Source organism: Chiloscyllium plagiosum, unplaced genomic scaffold (assembly GCF_037043375.1).
Source record: "Chiloscyllium plagiosum isolate Xiang-an unplaced genomic scaffold, Cpla_swu_hap1 HiC_scaffold_34, whole genome shotgun sequence".
NCBI classification, from domain to species: Eukaryota; Metazoa; Chordata; class Chondrichthyes; order Orectolobiformes; family Hemiscylliidae; genus Chiloscyllium; species Chiloscyllium plagiosum.
The window spans coordinates 11241451-11269420 of record NW_028270172.1 but is presented as its reverse complement, the minus strand read 5'-3'; the positions used below and the strand labels follow the sequence as shown (position 1 = coordinate 11269420).

Sequence of the window (27970 nt, the reverse complement as noted above, 5' to 3'; positions counted from 1 at the left end):
ACGTTAAGCTTTTATGAATTTCAGAAAGAATATAAATCAATTCTTGGTTATGCCTACCTCAAACGAATGGAACAGATACCAAAGACTCCACGACACAATTGCATTGTAGTAGACACACACCAGAAATGATATCACCAGACTTCCTATTCCTGTATTCAGAGGGGCAAAAAAAAAACCACATTGTAACTCAATATAGTCAGTGGGACAGGACTAAAGCTTGCGGCAGAGAGAATGTAAAATGTGTAGTCACATACCAACACCAACCAAATATGGATTAACAGTCTTCCATGCTCCTATACTTCCTTGCCTCATCAATTGGCCCAAAGTCAATTCCAGGTAAAACAAAGGCAGCCCTTCCACAACTAACATTATCATGTAAGGAATTAAAAATCCACCTGAAAGGGAGAAAAAGAAAGAAATACAGAGAAATGAGGATCATTCATTAACATTTGGTCCGCATATCTTCCATCAGACATTTGTTGTATGTTAGTTGTATCTGAGTGGCTACCCTCAGCCTCTAAACTGGAACAGGTGGTTGTTGGTGCATACTTGTAAAATGCAACTCTACAAATAAATGCTCAGGAAAGTGTGTAAAGATCCTACACTTCACCATCACACTCCCAGCAGCAAAACATATCACTCCCGTGCTTCAATATTCTTCCTCCACTTTCCCTTCAAGGCTTTACGTCCATCAACAACAACTTGAATTTATATGGTGCCTTGAAGGTTAGAAGACATTAACAAAAGGTTGCCTTACAAAAGTACCATCAATCAGAGCCACAGAGGAGAGAAGAAACAGATACTCAAATCCTACCTCTTTGGCAAAACCTTTACAGAGCATTTTAAAAGGAGAAGAGGCAGGAGAAGGAAAAGAGGGAAAAAAAAAGGTTTAAAAGGGAAAAGAGAGGAAGAGGAGAGAAGTCTTAATTTTAAATACTTTCATTAATAGCAAGGCCCGATTTGGAGCATAACAGAACACTGATGGTTGTGGGGCTGGCAGGGGTTACAAGAGACCGTGCAGAGATGAGGCCATGGAGGAATCCAAAAACAAAAAGGATGAACATGTGAAAAATCGAGACATACAGACTGAGAGTTGCCGTGGGCCTGAGAGCATAGAGGTGATGACTAACCAGAGTGCGATAGTATCGGGGGTTGGGGGATATACAGATTACATTCCAGTACTGGTGTGTACTCCCTGTTGAGAGGAAAGATTGGAAACCAACTCCTGGTGTTTCTCCACTGCAGTTGTGTTGAAGACTCATGGGGATACTCATTCTTGAGAATATCCTTCTTCACAGAGAGTAGGGAAGGCTCAACACTTCATTCAATGGCAGGAGTGGCAATCAAAAATGGAGCATACCACAGAGCTCTCCTGTACAGCATTAACACTTCCCACTTCACCACGCAAAGCCAGTCCACTGAAACACAATCAACATCTTGTGTCTCTTTTCACTTCGCCCATGTCAGCATGAAACTGTGAGCGTGTTGTTCTCTCAAACAGATGATGGGGGACAATATAATGCTCTGCAATGATGGAACATAAATGACTTCCTCGTGGGCACACAAGTTGAAAACATGAACAACATCCATTCACTAAGGAGGATTCCACAGTCCTCGCCCACTTCTCTCAGGCCCTAATGTGGTATTGATAGACAGGGCAAAAGCAGGAATGTGATGATGATGTCGTTCCTGATGATGGACTTATGCTCGAAATAGGCAAAAAGGTGAGGAATGCAGATGTTGGAAATCAGAGTCTAGATTAGGGTGGTGCTGGAAAAGCACAGCAGGTCAGGCAGCATCCGAGGAACAGGAAAATCGACGTTTCGGGCAAAAACCCATCATCCTGATGAAAGGCTTATGCCTGAAACGTCAATTCTCCTGCTCCTCGGATGCTGCCTGAGCTGCTGTGCTTTTCCAGCGCCACACTCTCGACTCTGATCTCCAGCATCTGCAGTCCTCACTTTCTCCTCATCCAGTAAACTCCTGAGAAAGCACGTCCCTCTCTGTTCAGTCCCTCTTACAGGGCAACAACCTTATCACAGGAATTAACCTTCGATCCCTGCCCAGACGTCTGGTCACAGGATGCCATTATATTGTTAACCAACGCTGGCCAAGTTCTCTATCGTAGAGGTAATTGTACTGACTCATTGAACACAATGTGCTGCCAAGATTAGATTGAATTACTTGCAATGTGCCCTTACCCTGAATAAATTACAGCAGCTCTTAAAAAAACTATTTTAAAAGACCCACTCTCCAATTCTTGAAACAAAATGTTAGAACAATTCAGAATTTCCGCCTTCTGGTCTTGTGGGCAAGCTGCCTTCAGAGAATAAAGTCACTGATCAGGGAATAAATAAATAATAATTTAAAATAATCCTTTTCACCCCTGCCACTGCATTGCTGCACACACTTGCTCTTGTTTTCTCTTGACATGAGATCAAAAGATAATTGTTTTAAAAAATTCTTTCATGTAATGTGAACAACACAGAGGGACTATGCATGCAGCACACCCACCCCCTCATTGCCCATGAACTGAGTGTCTTTTAGAGGGCAATTCAGGATGACAGATTTCTTCCCCCTTAAAGTGAACCAAGTGTTTTTTTTTGAAAAAAAACAATTATTGGTAGGTTCACGGTTGAGAGTGTGTTGCTGGAAAAGCACAGCAGGTCGGGCAGTATCCAAGGAGCAGGAGAATCAATGTTTCTGGCATAAGCCACCCGAAACACTGATTCTCCTGCTCCTTGGATACTGCCCGACCTGCTGTGCTTATCCAGCACCACACTCTCCACTCTGATCTCCAACATCTGCAGCCCTCACTTTCTCCTAATTGATAGGTTCATGGTCAATGTCCTGAGACGAGGTTTCAATTCCAGATCTTATTTGCATCATTTACAAATGTCAGAGCTGTCAGGGCGGGATTTGAACGTTTTCCCCGCCGGGTCACTGACCATCCTGACTTGGAACTGGGTCACCGCTCCTTCACTGTCTAAAATTCTGCAGCTCCCTGCACCCCGAGGGCTACAGCAATTCAAGGAGGCAGCTCACCACTACCTCCTGCAGGACAATGAGAGACGAGCAACAGATGCTAGCCCTGGCAGTGACGCCCATGTCCCATGAAAGTAGTAAGAATGTCAAAACAAAAGCCCTCAGCTATCTAATGTGAATGTATTTCAATCCCACTGTGCACTGATGTGGCTTTTTAACCACAGCTCCAACAGTAATGGTATCACCTGTTCTGGCTATCCTCCATTTGCCTCCAAGTTTCCCCTCCTCTGCTTAACTACTTAGCACATTTCTGGGTTTCTTACATTCCCCTCCCCTCCACCTCTTTGCAGAATTCGCAATTTCTCCTCTGTATATCCATCTTAAATTTTATTAGTTAAGAGCCAGAGGAAATAGTGGAGGCTGGTACCATTACCACATTTAAAAGGCATCTGGATAGGTATTATGGATAAGAAGGATTTAGAGGAATATGGGCCAAATGCTGGCAAATGGGACTAGATTAAGTTAGGCCATTCAATATTCTGTGTGTTCCAATTAGATCACCCCTCATCCTTCTAAACACAATCGAGTATAAACCCAAAGTCCACAAACATTCCTCACATGTTAAGCTTTTCATTCCTGGGACCATTCTCATGAACCTCCTCTGAACATGCTCCAGGAGCAGTACATCCTTCCTGAGATATAGGGCCTAAAAGTGTGCACAAAACTCCAAATGTGGTCAGACCAGAGCCTTATAGAGCCTCAGAAGTACAGCCCTGCTTTTATATTCAAATCCTCTCAAAATAAATGCCATCATTGCATTTGCTTTCCTAAATACTGACTCAACCTGCAAGTTTACACTGAGGGAAGCCTGGACTAGAACTCTCTACGCACTTCAAACTTCTGAATTTTCTCCCCATTTAGAAAATAGCCCATGCCTCTATTCTTCCAACCAAAGTGCATGCCCTTTGCATGCTTTCCAGATGCATGTTCCAAAAGGCAGTAGGAGCCATCAAGGTCAAAGGTCAGGAAGCCGCCGCAAGATTTTTAATGATTGCAGGTAAGTGGTGAAACTCAGTGAATGTCTTTTGAAATGCTATGTGCCATCAACTGCATGACCCGCCTCAGCCAATGTCATTCGCAGGAGTTTGACAGAAGAGCCACGAGATGTGCTCGGCTCTCACTGAACGGATAATCTTCCTCAACGCCGTTCATCCAAAACAAAAAACTTTCAAAAGCTCCCCAGTTTCAGCCGAAAATGACTCAGATGTACCCAAGGTTCATTGCCACTGACAACGCCACCCTCAGTCGGTTTTGTGGATGGATCATTGAGGAGGTGGCGATGGGCAACAGAAAGGCAGGTCACCCATGCACCGTTCCTTCCCCTCGACACTAAGGTTGGCCCTTGATTATTTTGCCCCCTTGCTCCTCCCTCTTGCTCCATTTTGCATAGATGCTGTTCATTCTCTGATGCATTCCAAACCACCCACGACTGGGAGTCGAGAATGTGGTGCTGGAAAATCTCAGCAGGTCAGGCAGCATCCGAGGAGCAGGAGAATCGACGTTTTGGGCATAAGCCCTTCGTCAGGAATCCCGGCTCCACGATTAGCAACAGATCCATCACAACCTGCTTGAAATCAATTCCTGTAACAGACCTGCAATAGTTGATGACCTGTCCAAATAAAGCAAGCTGGAGGGTTGGTCCTTTCTGCTACTTAATGCATATTGAAGTGTGAGGTTAAAGGCAGGGCATGGTCTAGGGTGTCGATCTCCAGCATCAAATTCAGCCTTATACAACAAATGATGCTACAATCTGCCTGCTCTATATACTTCCAGAAGGTAGGAGGTGCACTCGCACCCAGGTGCCTTTGACAACAGAGCGACTGTTCTGTTTCACAGCAGGAGAGTCACAGACGACATGAATCAGACACTAGACCAGTCCCCAAGCAGCAACTGCAATGTGGTACCAAGTCCAATGTTATGCCCAAAGTTGTCCTACAAGCCCTGGAAGGTGTTGGGAGGTAGCAGATTGGCATGGGTAGAGAATTGGATCATGGGCAGGAAGTCGGGATAAAGTGCTTCATTTTTTGGTTGGCAGCCTTTTACCAGTGTGGCTCCAGAGGGATCAGAGCTGGGACTATAACTGTTTACACTACACATGGCTGACTTGGAGGGAAGAAATGAACGCACTAGAGCCAAATGTAGAGATGACACTAAAATAGGTGGAGAGGCAGGCTGCAAGGATGATACAAACAATTTACAGAGAGATATTGATAGGTCAAGTAAGTGGGCATTAATTTGGAAAATGGAATGTGGAAAAATGTGAAGTCGGTCATTTTGGAAAGGAGAACAAAAGAAGAGAATATTGGTTAAATGGAGAGAAGCTCCAATGAAATGGAGAGAATTTTTCATGAAATACTGTAAGCTAGCACACAGGGTGCAGCAGGTATTCAGGAAGGCTCATGGAGTGTTGACCCTTACGTTGGAGTGTAAGAGTAGGGAAGTCTTACTGTAACTGTACAAGATGCTCATGAGACACATCTGGAGTACCATGAGCAGTTTTGGTCCCCTTATTTAAGAAACATTATTTCATTGGAGGCAGTTCAGGGAAGGTTCACCAGAATGGTCCCTGGTGTGGCCAGATTATCTTGAGTCAAAAAGTGTGGCGCTGGAAAAGCACAGCCGGTCAGGCAGCATCCGAGGAGCAGGAGAGTCAATGTTTTGGGCGTAGGCCCCTCGTTAGGAATGGCAAGGCTAAGCAGGTTGGGACTCTACTCTCTGGAGTTTTGAAGAATGAGGGTTGATCTCATTGAAACATATCAGATTCTGAAGAGGTTTGACAGGGTCAATGTTGAGACAAATGTTTCCCCTCATGGGAGAGTCCAAGACCAGAGGATATAGACTCAGAATAAAGGGGCATCAATTTAAGACTGAGATAAGGAATTTCTTCTCTCAGAGTGTTGAATGTTTTTGGAACTCCTTGCTACAGCGAGCTGTGGGGGGGAAGAGTCCTTGTGTACATGTGAGGCTGAGACAGATTCTTGATCAATTGGGGAATCAAGGATTTTGGAGAATAAGCAGGAAAGGGGATGTGGGCAATGTCAGATCAGCCACAAGCCTATTGAATAGTGGATTGGGCATGAAGGGCTGAATGGCCTTCTCCTGCTCCTAAGTCTTATGGTCTTATGAAGGGGCAGTCGAGAAATCCAAAAGCCGTCCCACACAGGCCACAATACAGTTTTGAAAGACTGTGCAAGTGTAGTTACACTAAAAAATTTAAAAGGGGTCATGCACTTAATGCAATCATTTGGACATTCCAAAAAACGTTTTGCTTAAAAAGCTATAAGAACTCTTTTAGTCAGATAATTACAGTTCAGATGCAACAAAATACACATTACCTTAAAACCAGGAGAGATTTATATCTTATTAGTGATGCCTGAGAGGATTTAGGGAGCCCTGAACTGTTTGGTATATGCTGTAGAACTGTTGGCTAATGTTTACAACATGCCGACCAATGAAAAGCACATATGCGAAGGACTAACTCTGGAAATGAACTGAACAATCATCTTCAAAAGTTGAAGTGCAACAAATCTAAGTTCATCTCCAGTGAAAGGGGAATCATCTTCGACAAATTTGGATTTCCTCATCGATTGACCCTGTCATGTGCCCCTTCCACCTAATCCAACAAGGCCTTTTCCAGTGCTGTCGCCCCCCTTGTTGTTCAGAGATGTTAAAAAAACAAGGTCAGCTCACCCAGGTCAACAGCAACCAACTGTGACTTCTCTTTCAGGAGAAAAACCGGTCAATGTCACTTTTCCCCAAATCAGTCAGGCAGCAATGCTAGCCACCATGCTGCCCACAAACCAGCCGATTCGAGACTGAGAAAACCAAAAGTGATACAACTTGCAAAGCCAAACTTGCAAAACAGAAACTTTTAAAATGAATAAACTTTCGCACCTACAACAGTTAAAACACTGACTCCTTAATCCTAACAAAGACTTGCATCACCATAACACTGATCACTATCACAGAACTTCCTGAAGCTCTTCAGTCAGTGAACTAATTTTTATTTTGCAATCTAGTCATTGCTATAATGTGGGAAACAAGCTGTGAAGTGGCATTTTTGAGGTAAGTGTCCTTCTGATCTAGACAGAAATTACACACTTAAAGAAATTGCCTTCCAGTCTATTTTTCCAAAGAACTAAAAACATGAGGAAAAGGGCTTTTACATAACAAGTGGTTAGGATCTGAAAGGCATTCGCTGAGATTGCGGTGGAGGGAATGCAGTTGTGGCTTTCTGGAGTTAATTGATTCATTATCCGATGAGAGAACATTTCCACAGCTTTTTAAAAATAAACCATTCATGGGATGTGGATGCCACTGTGTGGGTCAGAACTTGTTCCTTGTCCCCTGTTACCCCTTGGGAAGGTGGTGGTGAGCTGCCTCCTTGAATCACCGCAGTCTATGTGATGTAAATAAACCCACAATGCCCTTAGGGAGGGAATTCCAGGATGTTGTCCCAGCGACAGTGAAGGAACGGTGATATATTTCCAAGTCAGGATGGCAAGTGGCTTGGAAGGGGTGATGTTCCTATGTATCTACTGCCCTTGTCCTTCTAGATGGAAATGGGGATGGATTCAGAAGGTGCTGTCTCAGACTCTTTGATGAACTTCTACAGTGCTTCTGGTAAATAGTACAGGCGGCTGTTACTAAGAGTCAGTAGTGATAGGAATGGATGCTTGAGGATGTGGTGTTAATTAAGTGGGTTGCTTTGTCCTGGCTGGTGTGTTGAACGTTGTTGGAGCTGCACCCTGCCAAGCAAGTGGGGAGCATTCCATCACATTCCTGACTTGGGCCTTGCAGATGGTGGACAGGCTTTGGGGAGTCAGGAGGTGAGTTATTCACCACAGTATTCCTAGCCTCTGACCTGTCCTTGTGCCACTGTATTTATATGGCTAGTTCAGTTCACTTTCTGGTCAGTGATAATTCCCAAGATATTGATAGCAGGGACAGCTTGTAGAGGGCTGGCACAGACATGAAGGGCCAAATAGCCTCCTCTCTGATGTGACTGTTCTATTAATCGCATGTGGAAAAGTAAATAGTAATAAGCTATATTTCTGAAAATTTCAATGATCTGTGAAATTACTTTAAACAAGCCAGTTAAATCAAGTTAAAGTTGTTACTCCTGTATCTGGTAGCTCATTGCCAGAGACCATATTCTCATTGAAGTTTAAGGTGAGGGAAGTGGGTGTTTCAGAATAGGGTCAGTGAGAGGAAGGACAGACAAGAAAGGGGAGTCAGGGAGTGAGTGGACAGTCGGGTATGAAAAGGGGTCATGCATAGCAGAAGACATTCACAAAGGTCAATGCTTGGGTCAAGTGGCCTAAAATGTCTTTAAAATTTGACTGTGCAAACTGAAACTACAACACAGCATTGGGAAACAAGATGTCTCCTGTATCCCACCAACCCCTTCACCATCTTATACTTACTCAGCGTCCTGTTTGAAGGATCTCATTGTCCACCATGACCAGTCACTGGGATTGCAACTGCACATTCCCAGTACTGGCTGAAGGAGGAATTCATGTGAAGTTCTTGTGGGATTTATTAATGACCAACTTTTATTCATGGACCCTTGTTTTTTTTAAAAAGAAAAACGTCCCCTCAATGAAATGGGAATGGAACATGACAGAGAGCCAGGCGACGAGGGGCAAGATCAGGAAGAACAGGGAGGTGTATGGGAGTTGACCGCAGGAGGGACTAGGGATCTGATGAATTTCATGGGGTTGGAGCTGGCTGGGTGCTAGTTATGAGAGGAAGTCCAGAAAGAGACAGGGCACAATGTTTGCAGCCCCTATGGAGACAGGGACATAGAGAAAGTTGCACATCAGAGATAAGATCTCACCTCCAAGACAAGTCTTCTCAGGGTGGGAATTGGCCCTCTGAAATGACCATGGCAAGGCACTTGGTTAGAGGGCAAATAGAAAATGGGAGAATGCTGGCCTGAGGCACACCCGTTCCACAGAATGAGAAAAAGGAACATGCAAATGGATTTTCTTTCCAAAAATCATTGGCAACTTCTGAGTTCAGGAACATTATAAATTGAGGAATTGCTACAAGGCTATTTCAGAGAACAGTGGACAGTCTTTGATGTGACCTACTGGCTAAAGAATTTCCTCATCAGCTAACTAGACTTGTATAGTGCTGCAACAGTAAAATGAAAATAAAAAAAGTTTTGATTGTGATCCTAAATTAAGTCACAACCTTCCCTCAGCAGCAACTGTATCAAATCACTTGCAAACTGAGTTAATGATAGTGAGCATTTCCAGTTAAAAAAAGGGCAGAGAGAAAGAGAGGGATAGGGAATATATTATTAAGTGGTATAACGTTTTAATTTTGGGGCTCCATTGAATAAAATACATAAAAAAACTCTAGTTTTTAAGGACTATCAATCATGGAAAGGAGCTCTCAAGATATTCACTGTACAAGATCTCACATGAACAAATTAAAATCAACAACAATAAATTGTGAATTAAGGAGCCAAAAACACCATTTATCCTGCTCCATCAAGTTGGCAAGGTACAATTTGCATGAACTAATTTGTTTATGGTCAGAAAGAAAGTCATAAACAGGAATAATGTTCAAGTGCAGAGTTAAATTCAACCTTGTGAAAAAGGCACCATGTTGTTATAAGCTGAACATCTAAAATGGAGCTGCACACTTGATTGCACATACAATGTGGTCATATTCTTAGACGCTTCATTCATTATTTAATCAAGGACATGTCCTGCCTATTTTTAAATGAATTATTGTGGGACTTTACCATATTTAGCAATTGGTTGCAGTCATACCTGGTACAGAAGGAGGAGGTTGTGGTAGTGCTAGGTCAGTCACCTCTAGAGGGCTCGAGAGTAATCTCAGCAAGAGTTCCTCATGGTGGGGTCCCAGGCTCAAACAATGTCAGCTACTTCAATGACCTACCTTTGATCTTATGGCCAGAAACAAGTACGTTTATAGAAGATTGCATGAGGTTCAGCACCTTTTGTGATTCCTCATAAAATGAAACAGTTCATGACCAAATACAGCAGGATCTGGACAATATCCAGGCTTGGGATGAGTATCATCCACAGCACACAAATGCAAGACAATCTCTCTCATTGAGATGGTCATTTTAACAGTTACCTCTTGGCATGGTCATTGCTGAATTCCCCCCACCATTAACATCCTGGGGATTACTATTAGTCCAGTTCAGTTTCTGGTCAGTCATATAAACACAGCGGCTTCCAGTGCAAGTCAGAAGCTAGGAATCCCAAAGCCTGTCCACCACCTACAAGTCAGGAGTGTGATGGAATACTTCCCACTTGCCTGAGTGGGTGCAGCTCCAACACCACTCAAGAAGCTTGACACCATCCAGGATAAAGCAGCCCGCTTGATTGGCACCACATCCACAAACTTCCACTCCCTCCACCAGTGATGCTCAGTAGCAGCAGTAATGCGCATCATGTACAAAATGCATCAATTCACCAAAGCTCCTTCGACAATACCTTCCAGACTCACAATGACTACCATCTAGAAGGACAATAGTAGCAGATACATGGGAACACCACCCCTGCAGGTTCTCCTCCAAGCCACCCACCAGCCTGACTTGGAAATGTATCATTGTTCCTTCAGTGTCACTGGGTCAAAGTCTTGAAATTCCCTCCAGAAATCCATTTTGGGTCTACCTACACCAAATGGACTGCAGCTGTTCAAGAAGGTAGCTCACTACCACCTTCAAGGGCAATTAGGGATGGGCAATAAATGCTGACCCAGGCAACGACACTCACATCCCATGAATCAGGCATTTTGAAGAACTTATAATGATGTATATTGAGGGCTATAGGATGGATCAGTGGAGTTGAGAGAATGTATTGGATTTTCTGCCCAGTACAACCTCTGTTCTCTAGTTACCAGAATGTTGCCTGTTATGGAGGGAAGGTCTTATGAGGAAAGGCTAAGGGACTTGAGGTTGTTTTCATTATTATGTCACCTCTCAACCACCTTCTAGAGACATAAGATAATCAGATGATTAGAGAGGGTGGACACTGAGAACCCTTTTCCTCAGATGGTGATGGTGAGCATGAGGGGACATAGTTTTAAACTGAGGGGTGATAGATATAGGACAGATGTCAGAGGTAGGTTCTTTCCTCAGAGAGTAGGAAGGATATGGAACGCCCTGCCTGCAATAGTAGTAGACTCGCCAACTCTAAGGGCATTTAAATGGTCATTGGATAAACATATGGACAATAATGGAATAGTGTGGGTTAGATGGGCTGAGATTGGTTTCACAGGTCGGCGCAACATTGAGGGCTGAAGAGCCTGTAGTGTGCCGTATTGTTCTATGTTCTCAGACAATTGATGAAGGCATTGTGGTTGATGTGCACGTGGACCTTATCAAATGCCTTCTGAAGTGCTCCATATTTGTCAGCCAAGTTAAAGCCCATGGAATAAAAAGAACAGCACAAGTCCAAAAGCCAACTGAGAGACGGAAAACAGCAGTGGTGAGGAATTGCCTTTCCCATTTGGAAAAAGGTACACAGTTCCCTCGGGGTCAGTTCATGAACCATTACTTATTAATATTCATGTCCTAGACTTGAGTATGCAGGACACATTTCAAAATCAGCAAATGGCAAAAACAAATTTGTGAATTTCGAGTGCCAGTCTGGATTGAAGCAAGTCAGTGAAGCACAAACCAACACTTTCATTTATTGGAAAGAGTTTATTGACCACTCAGTCTTACAGCTCCTTCTATTTCCCTCATGTTACAGGTGCTCCCTACATATATGTACTGAGACAACTCATAACCATCACCCATTTCTTCTCAAATCTTAAATAAAAAGGCATTAACAAACTGTGTGGTTACCCTGATAATGTCGGTGAGGACAACAGTAATAGACTCAAGGGGACATGGATAGTCTGGTGAAAGGGAGGACGTGTGACAGATGATATCTCATGCAGAGATGCAAGTCAGAAGAATGAGGTGAGGGAAGAGAAAAGGATACAATTCTCAGGAGGTGCAGGAGCCAAGAGTATGTGAGCAGAATTTGTTGAAGGGGAAGAGCAGATCTAGAAAATAGTTAAGAAAAGACATACAGAACCTGCATTTCATAAAAACAGAAATTGAGCAAAGATATTATGGGGAACCTTTATAATACAAGTTCAGCCTTACTTATGTCCACCTCAGGGCTATAAGGAAAGATTTAAAGGCACTGGACAGAGTGCAGAAAAGACTTTTGAAAGTTGTCCCCAGGGTGAGAGTGTTCAGTTGTAGGTATACATTGAAGAAGGGAGGGACCCTTTTTCTCCTGATCTGAGAAAGCACGAGGTTGAGATGAGAGTTGATAGAGGAATGTAAGATTATGGAGTGACGGGTATAGAATGGATAGGAAGAAAAAGTGTTTTTATTGGCATAGGGGTTGAGTAACACGGAGTATTGATTTAAAAAGAACTGGACTGGAGGCGACATGAGAAGGTTCACAGAGCTGATAATGGGAATGGCAAGCCTGTCCAATGAGGAGAGACTGATTTGACTGGGCTATAGTTGACAAGGACGAGGTGGGGGGGGGAATCTGACTGAAACCATAACCTTCAAACAAATCGGGATAGACAAGATGCAGGGAGGATGTAGGATGCTCCCCCCAGTTTGGGGGCAGCAGCCTAGACGTAAGAACGTAGGCCCGGGATATGGGGTAGACCATTTAGGATGGAGAGGAGCAAGATTTCTTTAATCACAGAGCAGTGAACCTGTCAAATTCTCTGCCACAGAAAGCTGCAGAGGCCAAGTTATTTAATACATTTCAGAAGTGATAGATAAGTCTTAAGGTTTAAAAGGCATCAAAAGTGAATGGCAGCAAGCAGAAATGTGTCATTGAGACAGACGTTCAGCCATGATCACACTGAATAGCACAGAAGGGCTGATAGACCGAACTGCCTACTCCTGTTCCTAGTTTGTGTTTCTACAAGGAAAATGGTTGTGTGTGTTTACACTTATAATTTGGAATGGCACTGTCTAAGGGAGTAGTGGGGGCAGCTTCAATTGGGGCTTTCAAAAGAAAACGATAATTTTTTGAGAAGTAGTAACATGCCGATCGTACAGGTTTAAGGGCAGGAGAGTAAGGTTCGGAGAGTGAGGTTCGCAGAGCTTCTCTTGCAGAGGGCATAATGGGCCAACTTTTGTCCTTCACCGCTTTGTCAGTGTATGATATCATTCCTATTAAAATAGCAGTGCTGTCATAATGGAAAGATAACAGACCCCTGATGTGACCCACACATTACTGCTCCTGTCTAGTTCTGAGACTGTCAATTATGTATCTCAGTTACAGAATTCAAAGTCCTAGATAGTGACCACCCACCACCCCCCCCGCCCCCCCTACCTCCAGACCTCTTTTGCCTGATGACACCACAATTCTTCAAGCCTTTTCCCATGAACCATTTAAAACATTCTTATTTATAATGATACTCACAGGCAGTCAATTAATAGATTACTTTTAAATATATAAAATGCAAGGGATTGGGAGGAAAGACAACAAAGTATCCCACTTTTATAGTGCAATCTAATCAAGTGTACAGTTACAATGTGACAATGAGCAGAACAAAACTATATTGGAAAGGTTGACAATGCAATTCACAATGCTGTTGACAAAAATAGAACCAGAAGTCATGACAATGGGAAAATAAGGTTTGTTGGCTGGAATTTCACACTTTTTCTTTTGCACGTTAACTGGTCGCTTGCTTGGTGAACTCCCACAATGTTCCCATATTTCTCCGGTCTTCACCATATTCCTCTGGAGCTGTCGTGAAAATCTCAACAATGTTGAATGACTGGTTGTAAACATTTTGCTTTCTCCTTTTAAAAGAAAAACCATCTCTTTCTGTTTCGAGCTACATACTGTTGGACTTCACTCAGATTTGAGAACTTCCAACGCAAGATTCATGAATGTAAGATACGTATGACCCGGTGAGCTCTGAAGAAGCAGCTGTTATTTGGCCCTGGCTAATCTGTTTGCAATTTCAACTCCCCACTCATATCTCTTCTCAATAACTGTTTGACTTAATAGTTACACAAGAATCAATTTCACTCCACCCAAATGACCTGTCCCTTACTGTTCTCTGAAAAAGATAAGTGTTCCACGAACTTCTGCCCTCCAAAAAAAAACATCTGTTTATCTCCAAGTCAAATGGGAAACTTGTTTGAAAAGGAGTCCAGTCTCTTCCATAAGAGAAACATCCTCTCAATGTCCACCCTGCCAAGCCCCCACTCTGAATTGCTTAAGTCTCAAAGGATCATCTCTCACTTATCTAAGCTCCAGTGGATATAAGCCCAGCTTTTCCCTCATCAGATCCTAGGCTGAATGCATATTACCTGCCAGCTTATCAATAACTTACATTTACAAAGTAATTCTCAACCAGAAAAATACCCCAGGGTACTCTGCAGTGTAAATATTGAAAGACTCCAAAGCCTTAGGGAGATGATTAAATGTTAGGTCAGTCAAGAATGTATTTTAAAATATTTATTTTGGGCTGTGGTTATCACTGGCCAGAATTTATAGCCAAACCCTAACTGCCCTCTTTGGTTCATAAACAAGTGACTTCTCTGGGCCATTTCAGAAGGCAATAAAGACTCGACCACATTGCTGTGGGGTTGGGAGTCACACAGAGACCAGATCAGGTGAGGACGGCAGATGTAAGAGTATTAAAGGTTATGGGAGGAAAAGGCAGGACAGTGGAATTGAGGGTTATCAGATCAGCCATTATCTCAGTAAGTGATGGAGCAAGCTTGATGGGCTGAATGGCCTACATCTGCTCCTGTGTCATCCCTAAATTAGTGACCAAAGGACAATCCAGTAACTCTGTGGTCATTATTACGGATACTGAGGCAGCCAGTGGTAATGCCACGGGATGAACAATCCAAAACCATTGTTCTCGACTCCAGGGGATCAAATCCTGCCATGGCGGGTGGTAAAATGTGAATTAAATAAAATCTGGAATTAACAGCTGGTCACAAAATCATTATCAGAAAAGCCCATCTGGTTCACAAATGCCCTTTACGGAAGGAAACTGACCTAGCCTGAGATACCCACACCCTGGGAATGAAAAAACAAATACCACTATATTCAGTCCCAGAAATGAAATTGGAATTTAAATCCTCTAGTTACTGCAGAGGTATTTGAGCTTGTGTATCCAGTTCAATCAACTGGCAGAGGATCTCAATCAGATGCCAAATTGGTAATATGTAATACATTGCATATTCTAAACATTTAGTCAACCTTTCACTTCTGATGAGCTCATTTTCAATTTAGGCTTGATGAGCTGAAAGAGTGCATTTATACTGCAGCTCTTAAGGGTCCATATCATGGACTGCTTTTGAAAATGACTGTGCAGTAAACACATTTCAAGTTTTAACGACTTCGGTTGAAACTGTACAATCACACATTCACACCCTCTGCTCTCAGTCCCTTCTATGTGAGTGTTGTATGTGACCATTCACATAGTTGCCAACATACTGATGTCATAGTGTCTTACCTCTCAGCTCTGGGCCCAGCATTGCTTGTGTTGTCCAACATTAATAAAAAGGCCTGAACGAGGACTATAATCTTAAGATGATACTTTTAATAGCAAAACTGCAGTTTGGGCCCATACTCAATGGAGCTTGGAAGAATGAGAGATAACTCTATTGTAACATTAGGGGGTTTGACAGAGTAGCTGTGGAGAGATTGGTTTCTCCTTGTGAGAGAGTCTCGGGCCAGAGGGCACCACCTCAGAATAAGGGGTCACCCATTTAAGAGACATGAAGGCATTTCTTCTCTCCACATTTTTGGAATTCTTTACCATAGTGGCCTCTAGAGGCTGGATGATTGAATGTATTCAAGGTGGAGACAGACAGCTTTTTAAATCAGAGTTGAAAAATGTGGTGCTGGAAACACTCAGCAGGCCAGGCAGATCAGAGGAGCAGGAGAATCGACGTTTTGGGCATAAACCCTTCTTCAGCCCGAAACGTCGATTCTCCTGCTCCTCGGATGCTGCCTGGCCTGCTGTGTTTTTCCAGCGCCACATTTTTAAACTCTGGTACTCCAGCATCTGCAGTCCTCACTTTCTCCAGTTTTTAAAATCAGTAAGGGAATGAAGGGTAATGGGAAAGGGCAGGAAAGTGGAGATAAGGATTATGAGATCAGCCATAGTCTCAACTAATGATGGAATAGATTTGATGGGTCAAATGACCTACTTCTGCTCCTGAATCTTATCGTCATAAAAATCAATCAATCAATAACTATCAATTCAAAGAAATGTCTTTGATCTTGCTCATATCTCTTAGAATCCAATTAACTCAAATCTAATCTGCCCATTCCACAGTGCATGCACTGACTTCAGGAAGTGGACTTCAGGTCAAAGGGTAGAAGCCTCCTGTTATGAAGATGTATTGCTGTTACTATGTGTCATGCTCCAGTCTGAGTCACAAGGTGTTGTGAGTTCATGTCTCACTCCAGTGACCTCAAGACAATACGCAGAAAGGTGTTGCCTTCTGAGAGGCACTTAATGGAGGCTCTCTCTGTTCTTTCAAGGTGGGTGTAAAAAATGCCAATGGCACTATTTCAAAGAGGAGCAGAACCTGGTCTGTTGGCTGATAATACGCACAGTGGCTTAGCGGTCAGCAGTGCTGCCTCACAGCACTGGGGTCCCAGGTTCGATTCCAGCCTCAGGTGACTGTGCAAACTCCACACAGACATTCTCCCTGTGTCTTTCCTCTGGTTTCCTCCCAGAGTCCAAAGATGTGCAGGTCAGCTGAATTGGATATGATAAACTGCCCATAGTGTTAGGTGCATTAGTCAGAGGGAAATGGGTCTGGGTGGGTTACTCTTCGGAGGGTTGGTGTGGACTGGTTGGGCCGAAGGACCTGCTTCAACACTGTTGGGAATCTAACCTAATCAAACTTGCAGCAGCAGATTACTCAGCCGCTGTTGTCCTCCTGTCTGTGGGAGCTCATTGTGCGCAAAGGGTACTGCCACATTTCCTGGACAGACTACCATTTTCCAGCGTGTTGTTGAAAAACTGCTGTGTAACTCTTAACTTGTCATTTCCCTTTGGTGGCACAAGTTGGGCCCAGTGCTTTTGGTGGCTGGGGTACACTGCAAAATTAGTGGCATCAAAATATTCAACAACAGTCAGAACCTGTTGTTTCTGAGTTGTCACTCATCACCAACTAAGTTGGCTGTCACACTTCAGAGGCAACACAGAGAGGGCTGTCTGAGAAAGCAATGCACTGGGCAAGCTGTGGCCTGTTCTTTGAAGGTCAGAGCCAAGGCAAATTTCGGAGGAATTGTCACACCTGTTCCCAACTGAGTTTTTTTTTATTCATTCACAGTGATTTTTTTAACCAGCATTTACTGCCAATCCGTAATTGCCCAAGGGGGCAGTTAAGAGTCAATCACATTGCTCTAACACATGTAGACCAGACTGGGTAAGGAGTTTCTTTCCCTAAAGAGACACTAGGCAACCAGGTGGGATTTTTCCTTGACATTTGATTCATGGTCATCATTAGACTCCCTGAGTCATAGTACAGCATGGAAACAGGCCCTTCAGTCCAACTCGTCCATGCCAACCAGATATCCTAAATAAATCTAGTCCCATTTGCCAGCACTTGGTCCTTATCCCTCCAAACCCTTCCTATTCATATACCCATCCAGATGCCTTTTAAATGGTGTAATTGTAGCAGCCTCCACTACTTCCTCTGGCAGCTCATTCCATACACGTACCATCCTCTGTGTGAAAAAGTTTTTCCTTAGGTCCCTTTTATAGCTTTCCCCTCACCCTAAACCTATGCCCTCTAGTTTTGGACTCCCCTAGCCCAGGGAACGACCTTGTCTAATTGCCCTATCCACACCCCTCATTAATTCCAGATTGTTATTGGATCCACCATGGCAGGATTCGAACACAGGCTCCCCAGAACATTGCATGGGCCTCTGAATCAAACTAGGGCCATCCCTCTGTGTTCACATGGAATTCTCTCACAACTGGTGGGGTGCATGCACCCATACCACTCCCATTAACACCCCCACCCCCCAGCAAGGACACAAGAGGTCATGTGGAGCTGGAGAAAAGGGTAATGTCCAAATTTGAATTCCAAATTTCTTTGCAATATAACCATTGATGCAAAGTAAGATCCCATTTGTTTAAAATGCCATAACTGTCTTGCAGCTACATTGACTTTCTGGTTTCAAGTCCATTTGGACATTTTTGTTGTACTCAGTATCTGGGCATTTTTCCTTCATTTTCCAGCTGCCAGCATCTCCAAATAGAACCGAACCCTGTGTACTAGCTCTTATTGATAATTTGTTTTCTCTTTGTTAACTTTTTTCTTTGATTGCAAGCCAAGCTGCTTATTCCACTGTACCAGGTTACACTGGAGGTTAGGCTGAGACCAGCTTTGTAAATATTAATGCAGAATATTGAAGCTCCTTTATTACAGACGAGTCAAATACTGGAAATACCAAGAGGCAGGAAACCCCCTGCAGACACATCCTTTTTAAATCTCGAGAATGATCGTGAGACCTTCTGTCTACATCCCCTCGACTCAAGTCTCACATTGAAAGCTTAGCAGACAACGGATAGATTATATAAGGGGAAAAAGGCAGCCTTTGTCTGAAGGTCAGAGGAGTACCAACAACATGTTTTTTTTTAATTACAGCCAAATCTGCAGGTATTTAAAATACGCATTTCAACAGATGGGAGGGGGCGGGGAGGAAGAAAAAGACACCTATTTGACAATATATTTTAATATTAACACGAGATAAGGGAAATTGTAGAAAACCGTAATATTCGCCATTTTATCTCAAACTACGTTTTGGAATTAGGTTTAGGTCTTTCTGAGAGCCTGCTAGAAATCTTTGCACCAATCTCTTTCTATCATTTGGAAGAGATAAACGCGTTGTAAATGTGTGCAGCTTGCTCTACTAGTGAGATCAGCAGTACATGTCTGAGGCCACAGTTTCCATTCATTGTATTACAGCACGTGGAAGCCACTGAACTAGGATGGAATTAGATATAAAAGGCCATATATTCTTCTCCCCTACCCAGCATCCCCACACACCTCTCCCCCCCCCTCCCAAAAAACGTTACAAACATTCCTGTAAACATGAAATAATTCCGCTCACTGAAAATATTGCTGAAAACCATGAACTGTGTCAATATCATGTTTAACTAAACGAGCTGCCAAGCACGGCTGACAGACACGTACAGTACAAAGCATTCAGTTAAAGCAAGTTAAACAGTAGGGTTATTTAAAAAGAAAAACCAGATTCCCAGCGTTTGGGGTTTCATTTTGGATACTTTAATACTCCCACGCATTTTTAATATAAAAACATTAAACAAAACGCTATTGCTTATTTTGAAATTTCTTTCTCTGATCGAATGAATCAGACAATGAATAGCACTCCTTTTTTTTAAAAAAAGAAAAAAAACCTTTACTTGGAATGTGACTGAGGATCAAATATTTTTACAGATGGACATAAACAGTCACACGATGGGGTAAATTTTACTAAGGGGTAAAGAGGATTTCGGTTTCAGATGCGAGGCGTTGTCTCACAGTATGGAATGAATGAGCGTTGGGAAGGCTAATTCCTTCCCAAATCCAACTGGAGCTTTATCCAGAGAAAAATAAAATGAAACATTCCCAACTCACCTCCTCCATGCATTTGACACAAGTAAGGAAAGCGCCACACATTGCCTAGTCCCACTGCAAAGGAGATGCAGGCAAATACAAACTGTAAAGGATTGTCCCACGATGGTCTCACCTCCTCCATGGCTGCACTGCACTGTGACGCTCTCTGCTCCCCGTCAGCTGTCTTAAACGCTGCTGAGTCCGTGCAAAGTTGTAAAAGAACAATCTCGAGGAATTTATCACAGGCCAGAAAAAAAATAAATCAGCTGTTTAATCTTTAATCTTATTAACCACGACAACAGTGCACTGTTGGGTGAAAAAGAAATTCAGGGGGGGAAACAGGGTGTTTCTCTCTCTCTCGTTCTCTCTCCCCTCCCAGTGGGTCAGGGACAGTGAGGACAAAGCAATATTTCCCCGAAGGTGCCTCTTGGTCAGAATGGAGCTAGGGAAGGGGGAGGCAGGTTCTGAGCTGAATATAGTGGTAGAAGCGTGCACTTACATTAGGTAATGCGTCACAAAATGGTGCTGACCCAATAAGGATTCTGCCAACATTTGGTGTAACTGTATTGCCAATGAATTTATTCAGTTGGGACAGTGTATTGTATAGGAAGACAGATGCTTCGATGAACTGTAGTCCTTATGGTTTTATGGAATTTGGTTCCGATTTTGCGACCTTGGTCTGACAAAATAAAAGCTTCATTGAAGGGGATTTAATCCTCTGGCAATTGTGCTGGTCCTATTCGTTCGGAATTAGGGCAGTAATTCTACGTGTTTATTACATCTGCTTGCTGCAGTACTAGGACAAAGCCCCACGATTTAAGATAATCTTACGTAAAACTTCCACTGAAACATCCTCAAAGTGCAAACCATTACCCCTGTGAACAATTATATGAACCAGACTGATAGCAAGATGAATTAACATTTTGAGGTTTTTTTTGCCCCCCCCCGCCCCCCAAAAAGTACAATTTGAAAACTGAAAAGATCTCGAACTCGTGTTTCCATAGCACCTCATTACCATGCCTTTAGTCACTTCAATGTACACATTGTCCTAGCCACAATTGTCCTGCATGAGTGATACAGAAATTGCATATACTAAGTTGCTATAGGCATACAACAGCACAACAATACTGTTAATTTATATGTGGTTATGAAATGCACTCAAATCTTAGGTCTTCAAAAATATATTTCTGTATATTTTTAAAATTGACTATTGGTTCATTTCTTGACTTTTGATTTGTTGGCTTTACCCAGATAAAGGGGCAATTAGCTGCAAGGCTGGTTTGCAATGCCAGCAGCATGAGAACAATTCCCACACGCTCCTTCCCTCCCCTCTCCTGAGGTGTGGTAACCCTCAGGTTAAAGCACCACCAGTTTCTCTCTCTCTCTCTGTCTGGTGAGAGCACAGCCCTATGGTCCAGTAGGATTCTGGTGACTTTAATGTTTTGCTTTACAAATGATTTGAAGGTGCCAGTGTTGGACTGGGGTGGACAAAGTTAAAAATCACACAAACACCAGGTTATAGTCCAACAGGTTTATTTGGAAGCACTAGCTTTTGGAGCGTCGCTCCTTCATCAGGTAGCTGTGTTATTTTACACAGACCCATCTCGCCACTTTGTCCCACATGCTCAGCAGAGGTCCCAGAAACTGCTGAACAAATAACAGTCTGGTAGAATGAGACACACGTGCACAGTATAGGAACAGGAGTACACCATTCAGCCCATTCAGTCTGCTGTGCTGTTCAGTAACAGTCTTGGCTGATCGTGAGCTTCAACTCCACTTTCGTGACTGCTCCCAGATCCCTTGATTCCTTGAGAGAACAAGAAACTAAGAAACTGCTTACCCCAGTTTGAAATTTATTCAGCAAAAGCATATTTATAACCCTTGAGTGTAGAGACTTCCAAAGACTCACAACCCTTTGAGTGAAGAAATCTCTCCCTATTTCACTCCTAAATGATTGTGCCTTTAACCTAATACTTTGCCCTGTCTTTAAGATTCCTGTCTAGGGGAACCAATGAGTGTCAATGGGACCAAACCCTTTTAAACCTTCAATGAGATGCCATTTCATCCTTATAAACTCTGGAGAAGAGAATTCCAATGTACCCAGCCTTACATCAGAGGGCAGACCAGGGACCAATCTAGTGAAACTTACCAATAGAAGTCAAAGAGTAATTCAATTGTGCTTGACTTGTTCCATTTTATATCTTTAGATGTATCATTTTTGAATACAGGTTGACAAGGAATGTAATTAGAAGATTCATATCACGAATTAAAATGAGGGTCTCAACTGTGACTCAGGTTTTGATAAGCAGATTAGCATCTATCCTTCTTTCCATTATTTAATGGGATTTGGAGAATGGGTGAGACATAGGCACTGAAGCAACAGATCAACCACATTAAATGATGAAGCAGACTTGAGGGGCCGAATGGTCTGCTCACAAACTTATTCCTTGTGTTTTTTAAAATGAAACTTTTTAAAATGGATCATTCTCTATAGTTCTTTATTTTATTCTCCTCACAACCATCAGCAAGAAAAGAAAACTGGCTAATAATAGCAAAATACTGCAGATACTGGCAATGTGAAACAAAAACAGAAACTGCTGGTGGAACTCAACGGTTCTGGCAGCATGTGTGGAGAGAAAGCAGAGTTAACGTTTTGAGTCAATTACGACCCTTCTTCAGAACCCCAAGTTCACTGGCCGTTCATCTCATTTGCTGTTCTGGAGTTCATTGTGTGCATATTAAATGCAGTGTTTGTCAACATGCTAATTGTTTGTATATCAGAAATGATTACTTTACTTACTGTGAAGGAATTTGGGACAAGTCAAGGCTCTGGCACTTTAGGAGTCATACCTATGGACTGGAAATCATCATTTGCAAACGTGATTCAATATTTGCCAATCATGTCAAAAGCTGTAAAGTAATAAGGAGCATGAGGAGGAATTGTTTATTGCTGTTGTAGTCAACAAGTTTCTCACTTGTGACATATAAAAGGACTATTTCTGTGCAATAGCAGGGACAGCATTTTGATCAAAAGGGTCTAAGCATGAGCTGCAACAGGTTTGAGCATAACATAGGAGGTGACGATGTAGACTAATAGAAACTCGTAGCATGTGTAGGTCACTCAAACCTCAAACCTGCTTCGCCATTCAACATGATCATGGCTGATCATCCAATTCCTGCTTTCTCCCTAAACCCTTTGAATCCATTAGCCCCAACAACTGCAGCTAGCTTGTAGGGCAGCATGGGTGGCTCAGTGGTTAGCACTGCTGCCTCACATTGTCAGGAGCCCTGGTTTGAATCCAGCCCCGGGCAACTCCCTGTGTCTGTGTAGGTTTCCTCTGGGTGCTCTCGTTTGCTCCCACAATCCAAAGATGTGTAGGTTAGGGTGAATTGGCCATGCTAAATTGTCCGTTGTGTTCAAGGATGTGTAGGTTGGGTGCATTAGTCAGGGGGTAAATGTAGAGTAATAGGGTAGGGGAATGAGCCTGGGTGCATTCCTCTTTGGTGGGTCGATGTGGACTTGTTGGGCCTATTTCCACACTGTAGGGATTCGATGAATCCCTTCCTGAAAGCATTCAGTGTTCAAGCGCTTTGAAAAGAGGAAAAGCATCATGTAAAAGATCCCATAGCAGTGTTCCCACACAAAGGAGGGACCTTTCATTGGTGTTCTGTCCAGTGATGCTCCAGAAAACAAGGAAAATAATGGGTTAATTACTCCATTCGCTGTTTATGGGGACATTGAGAGAGTTTAACCTTTATTGCTCTGTCTGCCTAACTTAAAAGAAACATTTTGAGGCGTCTTAAAACATTATCTAAACGTGAATTTTTTTATTTTTTAAACATGGTACAATATTATAGGCTTTTTGAAAGTTAGTTTCAGCTGCATCTCTCCCCACTACGTCCTTTCTGCTATTCATTCAAAGCATTCTTATCAGCGTAGACAAAAGGGGCGTGGTTTTTAGAAGTTTGTGTTGACTATCTTTGAGTTGTTTCGACAATTACAATGTAAGTTGGTAGTCCAGTAATTTTCCTACCACTGACAAATAGGCAAACTGCCAATTTTTTTTATCTACTTGCGGAACTGATGCATACAATTTCTGCATCTTCCAACCTATTGACACAGCTTTGTCCTCTCATGAAGTTTTGCAAAATTAGTCACTAAGCCTGGAAACGTTAGTCACGTTTTTGATTTCTTGGTGACCTCTTTTGGTTTCTGGGATCTGACAAATTTTTAGTGCTTTCAGTATTATTTCCATTCATTCTAGCTCTGTATTCTACATATAGATCTTCTATTTTGTTGTCTACATAAAGTCCTTTATTCACTTGATAGAATTCCTACAATGTGGGAGTAGGCCATTCAGCCCATCAAGTTCACACCAACCCTCCAAAGAGCATCCCAACCAGACCTACTCCGACCCCTGTAATTCTGCATTTCCCATGACTCATTGCTCTGACCTGCACACCATGGGCAATTTAGCATGGTTAATCCACCTAATCTGCACATTTTTGGAGTATAGGAAGAAACCAGGCCACTTGGTAAAAACCCAGACAGACAGAATGTGCCAACTCCACACAGTCACCCAAAGCTAGAATCGAACCCAGGTCCCTGGCGCTGTGAGACAGCAGTGCTAACCACTGAACCACCACGCCTCCCACCTGCTCGCAATACTGAAAATGTTCACTGTTATTCAATTTTCTGATCATTGATCACAACTTTACCATCCTAATTTTTAACACCAACACTTGATTAAGATGTTTTTCCCCAAATATGTTTATGTAAAAAAACACTTGTTTAATTTCATTATCATTTTTCGTTACCATTTTATCATTATCATAGAACATAAGAGCACAGTACAGGTCAGTTGGCCCTCGACGTTGTGCCAACCTGTGAAACCAATCTGAAGCCCATCTAACCCACACTATTCCATAATCATCCATATATTTATCCAATGACCATTTAAATGCCCTTAAAGTTGGTGAGTCCACTACTGTTGCAGGCAGGGCATTCCACACCCTTACCACTCTCTGAGTAATGAATTTACCTCTGACATCTGTCCTATATCTATCACCCCTCAGTTTAAAGCTTTGTCCCCTCAGTTTAAAGCTATGCTAGCTATCACCATCCGAGGAAAAAGGCTCTCAGTGTCCACCCTATCTAACCCTCTGATTATATTGTATGTCTCTGTTAAGTCACCCCTTAACCTTCTTCTCTCTAACAAAAGCAGTCTCAAGTCCCTCTAACCAACACTAGATACACTACATAAGACCTTTCTTCCATACCAGGCAACATCCTGGTAAACCTTCCCTGCACCCTTTCCAATGCTTCCATGTCCTTCCCATAGCGCAGTGACCAGAACTGTGTGCAGTACTTCAAGCACGGCCGCACCAGAGTTTTGTACAGCTGCAACATGACCTCATGGCTCTGAAACTCAATCCTTCTATCAATAAAAGCTAACACACTGTACACCTTCTTAACAACCCTATCAACTTGGGTGACAACTTTCAGGGAACTATGCACATGGATACCAACATCTCTCTGCTCATCCATACGACCAAGTATCTTACCATTAGCCCAGTGCTCCATATTCCTGTTACTTCATTAAAAGTGATTTGCCTTACATTTTTCGGCATTAAGCTCCATTTCCTACCTCTCAGCCCAGCTCTGCAGCTTATGTATATCCCTCTGTAACCTGCAAATTCCTTCCACATATCGACAACCCCACCGACTTTAGTGTCATCTGCGTATTTACTAACTCATCCTTCTATGCCCTCATCCACATCATTTATAACAACAGCAGTGGCCCCAAAACAGATCCTTGCGGTACACTGCTAGTAACTAAACTCCAGGATGAACATTTCCCATCTGTCTTTTTTCAGCTAGCCAATTTCTGATCCAAACCTCAATCCCATGCCTCCGTATTTTCAGCAATAGCATTGTGAATCAATTTATTTGCATTTGCAAATTGCAGAATTTCTCATGATTACCCTTGGGTCACTTGTTTTGGGTGTGTTGGAGGTCATAGGAAATAAGAGCAGGTTTGTGTTATTCAGTCCATCAAGCTCACAGTGCTGTTGAAATATATACGACCATAAGACAAAGCAGAATTAGGCCATTCGACCCATCAAGTCTGCTCCACCACTCAATCATGGCCGATATGTTTCTCAACACCATTCTTCCGCCTGCTCCCCATAATCCTTGATCTTCTTACTAATCAAGAACCTATGTATCTCTGTCTTAAATATTTCACCTTTACAGGCCCCCGCAGCAATGAGTTGCACAGATTCACCACGCTCTGGCTGAAGAATTCTGTCCTCATTTCAGTTTTACAGAGTCATCCCTTCACTCTGAGTCTGTGCCCTCAGGTCCTAGACTGTCCTTCTCATGGAAACATCTTCTCCACAGGCCCCTCAGTATTCTGTAAGTTTCAATCAGATCCTCACTCATCCTCCTAAACCTCATTGAGTCCTCAACCGCTCCTCATATGACAAGCCTTTCATCCCCAGGATCATTCTTGTAAAACTCCTCTGGACCCTCTCCAACAGTACCATGTCCTTCCCTAAATATGGGGCCCAAAGCAGCTCATGATACTCCAAATGAGGTCTGACCAGAGCCTTATGCAGCCTCAGTGGTACATCTCTGCTCTTGTCTTCTAGCCCTCTTGAAATAAATGCTAACATTGCATTTGCCTTCCTAACTGCCAACTGAACCTACGTGTTAACCTTAAAGCAATCCTAAACTAAAATTCCCAAGTCTAAATGTGCTTTAGATTTCTGAAACCTTTCCCCATTTAGGAAATAGTCTCCACCTCTATTTATCCCACCAAAGTGCGTAACCTCACACTTTCCCACATTGTATTCCATTTGCCACCTCTTTGCCCACTCTCCGAGTATTCCTGTCTTTCTGCAACCTCCCCGCTTCCTCAATACTGTCTGTCCCTCTAAGCATCTTATTGTCACCTGCAAACTTACTAACAATACTCTCAGTTCCTTCGTTCAGATAATTAATGTATGACATGAATAGTTGTGATCCCAATAAGGACCCCTCCAGAACTCCACCAGTCACTGCTTCCATCCTGAAAAAGATCCCTTTATTCCTACTCTCTGCCTTCTGCCAATCAGCCAATCCTCTATCCATGCCAGCACCTTCCCCCAACACTAGGGGCTCTTTTCTTACTTAGCAGCCCCCTGGGTAGCACCTTGTCAAAGTTCTTCTGAAAATCTAAATAGATCACATCCACTGGCTCTCCTTTGTCTAACCTGCACACTACCTCCTTGAAGAGTTTTAACAGATTTCTAGTGTACCCTCTCCTTGACAAAACTGTGTTGACTCAGCCCTATGTTATCATGCACTTCCAAGTAGTCTGCAATCTCATCCTGACAATGGACACTAAAATCTTAGCAATGACCAAAGTCAGGCTAACCAGTCTATGATTTCATGTGTTCTGCCTCCCTCCCTTCTTAATAGACAGGCAGGAGGCTGGAAGAACGCAGCAAGCCAGGCAGCATCAGGAGGTGGAGAAGTCAACATTTCAGGTGTAACCCTTCGTCAGGACTGGGGTTGGGTGTGGGTAGAGCTGCAGATAAAGGGGGAGGTGGGGGGGCAGGCTAGTGAAGTGGAGATAGGTGAAGACAGATATAGGGTATGACATGGTTGGTCAATGGGAGGAATGAATCTGGTTGGTGGCAGGGAGCAGTGGAAGGGAGGGGGAGGGGCTTTGAAGGGAGTTGGGGGATGGGGTGGGAGGTTATTTGAAATTGGAGAACTCAATGTTGAGTCTTCTGGGCTGTAGGCCCGATGTCGTCTTTTCTACATCAAGGGGACCGAACGTAAACTTAAGGAACAGCTCCCTGAGCATCGCAGTCGGGTCTGCAGGGACCGACCGGACCTCCCAGTCACCGTCCATTTCAATTCCCCAAAACACTCCCTTTCCAACATGACCATCCTTGGCCTCCTCCATTGCCAAAATGAACACAGCTCATATTGGGGGAACAACATCTCATCTTTGGCTTGGGCAGCCTACAGCCCAGAGGACTCAACATTGAGTTCTCCAATTTCAAATAACCTCCCACCCCATCCCCTGACTCCCTTCCCATCCCCTCCCCTTCCCTGCCTCTGCTCCCTGCCACCAACTGGATCCATTCCTCCCATTGACCAACCAGGTCATACCCTCTACCTGTCTTCACCTATCCCCACTTCACCACCCTGCCCCCGCCTCCCTCTACACCCACCCCAGTCCTGAAGAAGGATTACACCTGAAACATTTACTTCTTCACCTCCTAATGCTGCCTGGCTTGCTG

The 27970-nt window shown here is 43.2% G+C and overlaps 1 protein-coding gene across 2 annotated transcripts in view; it reads right to left on the bottom strand.

Moving 5' to 3' along the window:
• Positions 1-20116, bottom strand: part of slc6a20 (solute carrier family 6 member 20) — a 52642-nt gene extending 32526 nt beyond the window's left edge. The window contains exons 1-3 of one of the 2 annotated variants that reach the window (XM_043719588.2): positions 19694-20116; positions 255-395; positions 58-149 (exon numbers count right to left, since the gene is read on the bottom strand). In XM_043719588.2, the coding sequence (XP_043575523.1) occupies positions 58-149; positions 255-395; positions 19694-19814 (354 nt within the window). In that variant the 5' untranslated portion in view covers positions 19815-20116. The remainder of the gene's footprint in view (positions 1-57; positions 150-254; positions 396-19693) is intronic. The other variant, XM_043719589.2, reaches the window with a different exon arrangement.
• Between the last annotated feature and the right edge of the window lie 7854 nt (positions 20117-27970).